The sequence below is a fragment of the Salvelinus fontinalis genome, chromosome 41 (assembly GCF_029448725.1).
Source record: "Salvelinus fontinalis isolate EN_2023a chromosome 41, ASM2944872v1, whole genome shotgun sequence".
Classification (NCBI taxonomy): Eukaryota; Metazoa; Chordata; class Actinopteri; order Salmoniformes; family Salmonidae; genus Salvelinus; species Salvelinus fontinalis.
In genome coordinates, this window is record NC_074705.1 from 23,473,428 (window position 1) to 23,479,639 (window position 6,212).

At 44.6% G+C, this 6,212-nt stretch overlaps 2 protein-coding genes across 4 annotated transcripts in view; one reads left to right on the top strand and one right to left on the bottom strand.

Moving 5' to 3' along the window:
• The window catches only part of LOC129840205 (chloride intracellular channel protein 4-like), a 19,064-nt gene extending 16,802 nt beyond the window's left edge, over nucleotides 1-2,262 (top strand). For all 3 annotated transcript variants that reach the window (XM_055907872.1, XM_055907870.1, XM_055907871.1), the window contains exon 6: nucleotides 1,299-2,262. In XM_055907872.1, the coding sequence (XP_055763847.1) occupies nucleotides 1,299-1,460 (162 nt within the window). In that variant the 3' untranslated portion in view covers nucleotides 1,461-2,262. The remainder of the gene's footprint in view (nucleotides 1-1,298) is intronic.
• A 579-nt stretch (nucleotides 2,263-2,841) lies between these two features.
• Nucleotides 2,842-5,905, bottom strand: LOC129840531 (uncharacterized). Its single transcript, XM_055908462.1, has 4 exons — nucleotides 5,401-5,905; nucleotides 3,998-4,332; nucleotides 3,365-3,521; nucleotides 2,842-3,241 (listed from the first exon to the last, which is right to left on the bottom strand). Exons 1-4 carry the CDS (start codon nucleotides 5,498-5,500, stop codon nucleotides 3,210-3,212), a joined length of 624 nt encoding a protein of 207 aa, XP_055764437.1. The 5' UTR covers nucleotides 5,501-5,905; the 3' UTR covers nucleotides 2,842-3,209.
• Between the last annotated feature and the right edge of the window lie 307 nt (nucleotides 5,906-6,212).

Sequence of the window (6,212 nt, forward strand, 5' to 3'; positions counted from 1 at the left end):
ATAAAGGTCCTGCTGCCCAGACTACACATTATAAAGGTACTGCTGCCCAGACTACACATTAAAAAGGTAGTACTACGAATTCTACCACCCTGCTGCCCAGACTACACATTATAAAGGTACCGCTGCCCAGACTACACATTATAAAGGTACTGCTTCCCAGACTACACATTATAAAGGTACTGCTGCCCAGACTACACATTATAAAGGTACTGCTTCCCAGACTACATATTATAAAGGTACTACTACCAATGCTACTAGCCTGCTGCCCCTTACTACACATTATAGAGGTACTGCTGCCCAGACTACACATTATAAAGGTACTGCTGCCCAGGCTACACATTATTAAGGTACTACTACCAATACTACCTACACTGCTTCCCAAACTACACATTAAAAAGGTACTGCTGCCCAGACTACACATTATAAAGGTACTGCTTCCCAGACTACACATTATAAAGGTACTACTACCAATGCTACTAGCCTGCTGCCCAGACTACACATTATAGAGGTACTGCTGCCCAGACTACACATTATAGAGGTACTGCTGCCTAGACTACACATTATAAAGGTACTGCTGCCCAGACTACACATTATAAAGGTACTGCTTCCCAGACTACACATTATAAAGGTACTAGTACCAATACTACCACCCTGCTGCCCAAACTACACATTATAAAGGTACTGCTGCCCAGACTACACATGATTAAGGTACTGCTGCCCAGACTACACATTATAAAGGTACTGCTGCCCAGACTACACATTATAAAGGTACTGCTGCCCAGACTACACATTATAAAGGTACTGCTGCCCAGACTTCACATTATAAAGGTACTGCTGCCCAGACTACACATTATAAAGGTACTGCTGCCCAGTCTACACATTATAAAGGTACTGCTGCCCAAACTACACATTTAAAGGAACTACTACCAATTCTACCACCCTGCTGCCCAGACTACACATTATAAAGGTACTGCTTCCCAGACTATACATTATAAAGGTACTACTGCCCAGACTACACATTATAAAGGCACTGCTGCCCAATCTACACATTATAAAGGTACTGCTGCCCAAACTACACATTATAAAGGTACTAGTACCAATACTACCACCTTGCTGCCCAGACCTCACATTATAAAGGAACTACTTTAATGACGTATATCCTCTAAATTCTCACATCAACACTGACCTCTATCACTGATCCATATGAGTTGTGATTTGTTTCTCTCAAAGTGATTCCCATGTTTAGCTTACTTCCTGGTCTGTTTCATGACATCACCTGTGTCTCGGTCCTGTCCCAGGTGGTGGCCAGGAAGTACCGTTGCTTTGAAATCCCGGCGGAGATGGTGGGGGTGTGGCGTTATCTGAACCACGCCTACAAGAGGGAAGAGTTTACTAACACCTGTCCTGTTGAGCGCGAAATCGAATTTGCCTACATAGATGTGGCCAAACGAATCAAATAGCGAGAGGGGGAGGAGGGAGAGACTGAGAAGGCCCAATCCCAAATTGTGTGTGCATGTGCGTGCGTGTGTGTGTCTTTGTGCACTCACAGGTTGGGTTGCACGGCACTCATATGTAGTGTCATGCCTGCTGTGAATGTAAGACCACTAGACAGAGAGGTCTGCACCCATTCCACATCCAGTCCTTTTGGCCAAAGCCCTCTGCGGTGCACTATAATACAGGTATATGGTGTCATTGAAGACACAGACACTGTTAGAAACCTAGAGTACGAACTCTAACAGCGTATAGTACTATCTACTAATATTGCAACATTGTAACATCTGTGTCTTAGAGGAATAGCAGAGCACAGGTAGACACGCCATACTTATATGAATATGCAACACTTTGGCCTTGACCACAGTATTAACCTATATATAAAAATTAACATACATATACTTTATAAATTCACTTTTCTTTAGTTTCTCCCCCGTCTTATCTATGGGTCTATGGGTGAATAATAATCAATAGTAAAAAGCTTTTTGATGTCAAGGTCTGACTTTTCTATTTGTACGTTTTGTAAAAGCAAATCTGCTTTAATACCATTTATATCGAATTCTATTGACCATAACATGATTGTGGGTGGGGCTTTCTGTTGAGAAGCTCACCTGTTTGGGCCTTCCTGAACATGCAGGTTGAATCGGAAGCCATTTTGATTGTGGCGGAAGTGTGTACTGTATCTCTCTATGCAATACTGACACAACCCTGTGTACTCGCCTTATAATCCTCACCAGAGGAGACTTTATTAAACTGATTTCTGAACAGTGATTTGTCTTTGATATTTTTGTTACCTTGCTTTGTGTACCTTTTGATGTATGACAACTTCTGACAGACTTTTGAATATGGGGTGAACTTTCCCTTTAAACCTCAACCCAGTCCCCCACAGTCACCAAGGCAACGGTACAACTGACTCTTCTGTGGAACCCGAAACTTAAAAGCCCTAATATCAACAAGTGTAGTTTACAGTGCCACCATGGGTTACCATGGGGACATCCTCTCCAGGAATTCTAGAGTTTTGCAAGAAGTGTGTAAATCTCTTATGTAAATCTCTACCACCAATGTAAGCAGTCCAGTAACATTACATTATACAACCAATGTGTACATAACCTTTAAGACAATAGTCTGTGAGCTTTGCGAATAATGCCACGAACCCTCTCAAATGATCTTGTGAGCCCCTCAAAAAACAGCAATATATCTGCCCTCAACCTCATCTTTAGCAGCCAACTGGACACAGTTTCAGTCATTTTGGTAAATTTGGACATATTGGTCATTCCATAATGAACAACTGAGAGAGTGAGCGAGAGAGAGTGGGATCTGTAGAAAAATAAACGTGTCTTTATTGTCCTATAGTTTTATCATGCTTGGGTCATCTTTATTAGAGATAACACACAGCGTTTTCTCTTCTATAAACGGTTAACAGACTTTCGTGCACATAGGCACAAGTACACACGTCGATGATGGGGCAACCTGATTGGTCAGTACTGTTATTCATGAGCCAATGAAAAGGTCAGTGGTGGCGCCGGGCCTCCGATGCCTCGCCGCATTGGTTGCCATTCATGAGCCAATGAAAAGGTCAGTGGTGGCGACAGGCCTCCGATGCCTCGCCGCATTGGTTGCCTAGTGCCTGGGTGTAGGGTGGGGGTAGGATGGAGTGAATGTTGGTTTGGAGGGTACCATGGATGTTTATAGGGGTGTTTGTCAGGGTCTGTGGAGGATCAGTTTTGGGAGCAGTACTTCCAGAAACACACTGTTGGAGAGAAAGTGAACGAGATTAGGAAGTTGAGCATTATCTTCAAATATTAGCAAACATGACAACACAGGAAACCAGTGACAAAGACTTCCTAATTGACTTTAGACCCCTTGCTGTCACCTCTCTTGTTGCTGGGCTTCTTGGGTTGCTGTGGGAGGGACTTCTTGAAGTTTCGGCCACTCAGGCTGTCTATGCTGTCAGTGCTGGGCCGGGATGCAGTGACGCTACCTCCAACATCCACAGGAGGCACTGTGGTGGTTTTCACTCTATCCGCTACCTTCAGTACAGGAATAGAAGAAGTCACACTTTAGTTCCAAGCAGGCAGGAGGATCCTTTCAAATGATGTATCAAAATGTAACATTTTATTAAGGAGAAGTTCAGGTTCACAACTTCATGTAAGATGGTTCCGCAACCTGAAAGTAGTCTACGGGCAAAGAGAAACTGTATTCCATGGTTACGTTATCTTTAAACAGCCACTACAAACATCAGGTAGCTTTAGCCAATCGCTAGCTAGCAATCAATGGAGGTGACAGGGGCAAAAGTGCAATGTAAAAAAAAATATGGCCAAATCACATTTAAAGTAACATTAAACTAAATATTGAGTTGATTTGGCCGTAGAATTGAGAAAAATTGCACTGTTGCCCCTATCACTCCCATTGATGTAATACTTTCTAAAACACATCCTGGTGTGAAAGTAACTATTATATCCGAAGGCAGATAGGAATATCATAAACACGAACAGCATTGATTTACCACTTTCTTCTTCTTTCCTGAATTTCTGCCGTTTGCTGACCCTCTGGGCATCATGGTCATCCGTGTGCTCAGAGTGCTGTTGATCGTCCTGCTGAGTTCCTCCAGCGCTGACAGCATCTTCAGGATCTGGGCTCGTCTATCTGGACTGCTCATCACCGGATCCATCTTCAATCGTCTATCCAGGCTGCTGGTGGGTGTGGATGTCTTTTCTCGACCAACAGGGATGCTGGTCATCAGTATGGTCTTCAGCAGTTTAGAAGCGTTGACCGTTGACGGTTCCGTTCTCTCTTGCACAATTGAGTCGCCTGTAGCTGGACCTGTTAGCTTTATGTCACCTGAAAGACGACATTACAGACATACATGAACATTCTGTGGTCTCAGAGTCATATTCAACACCTGGCAGAATGCCATCCTCATTCTATAATGCCTCTCATAATGATTCAGGATGATGACACATTTCCCTTTCTCCTGTGTGCTCCATGGTGGTTCAGGCCAGAGTTGCTATTCGTAGAAAGTGTCCTACAAATAAAATGTGATTGATTGATTCCACCAAACCCCAGCAGCTCAGAGACAGACCAAGTCTCATCTCAGAGACAGTCTGTTGTGTGATGTCGACAAAATTCCCAGCCTTTCTCAGCTTTCTGTCTGTTCACGGTCTTCAGAGGGTCACTGTGTCAACTGAGCCATATTGTTGTGTGGCCACCGAAAGACCCTCTGAACGTCACAGCGGTCCCATAGCGACGCCATGGAATCCCCCAGTACCAGTGTCAGCTAGTGTCGAAGTGGAGAGTGGACACGAGCGGCTTTGAGTGTGTGTGTGTGTATGCTTGCTTGCATTTGTTTGTGTGTGTGTACATAGGACAAACCCAAAGGATAATTCAGCATTGTGTGGGTGAGGAAAGTATTCTAGGAAGAGAGGAGTGTGAGCAACAAATTCTTCATCTATACTCCCTGAATACTTTAATTCAGCCATCTTCATCCTTAACTCCATCCTTAACTCCATCCTTAACTCCATCCTTAACTCCATCCTTAACTCCATCCTTAACTCCATCCTTAACTCCATCCTTAACTCCATCCTTAACTCCATCCTTAACTTCATCCTTAACTCCATCCTTAACTCCATCCTTAACTCCATCCTTAACTCCATCCTTAACTCCATCCTTAACTCCATCCTTAACTTCATCCTTAACTCCATCCTTCTCTTCCTTCACCTTCTCTATCCCTTCACTCTCCCTTCAGCCACTCAATCTCACCATTCCTTCCTACTCTCTCCGTTCCCTTCCATTCTTTCTCTCCATCATAATTTCCCTTCATGTTCCCTTTATACCTCAACTCTCACCCATCTTCTATCCTCCCTCAATCCCTTAAGTCTCCATCCCATCCCTCCATCCCTCTCTCCTTACCTCTGTCAGTCAGCAGGGTGGGGGCTGTGTCCACTCCAGCCCACAGAGTCACCAGCACCATCAGGACTCCCACCAACAGGACCACAGATACTTTCTGCATGACTGCACCTTCTTGTCAGAACTTCTGACCGTTTCTGAATCAATTCTGACCACAGCTTCTAGGCTTCAACCACAAGTACTGGTCTGGTTCTAAAGCTCAGGTCTTCGGGTACCAACAAGATCTCGTTTTAGTCTCAAAGAACTGAGTTAGTTCTGTCGTCTCCTCGTCTTCTTTAGCTGCACGTTGAGAGAACCTGTATGTCTCCTGGGGGTCAGTGTTCAGCCAATCATTTGGGTGTCTGTTAGTCTTCTTCTCCAAAGTCTGTTTCTTAATTTCTGTCTCTGAATTCACTAACTTGTTTGTCGTACACACACTTGTCGTTCAGCACCGATGCGCCTCTGTGAAGAAGGCTTGTCGAGAGTGTGTGTGTGCAGAGGTGCGTGTGCGAATTTCGCTCTTGCCGCTTCTTACGTAGACCTGTCCCATCCTCTCTTTATAAACCAAACGGTTCCTTCATGACGGGCCAAACCAACACCTCGCCGTTGCCCAATAAGGGGGCTGCTAATTTCTTGTGATCCCGCCCGCTCCTTCTTAGCGGCGTGATGACATTTGGCGTGTTTGGCGTCAGGCTCGCCAAACACGCCAAATGAGAGAGTGTGTGTCTGTGTGTGTGTGTGTGTGTGTGTCAGCTCGTCGCTGTATAAGCAGTGATAAGATTCTTCTTAATGTGTTTGCTCAGGGGCCCACAGAGAAAGACCCTCTGACGCAGGAG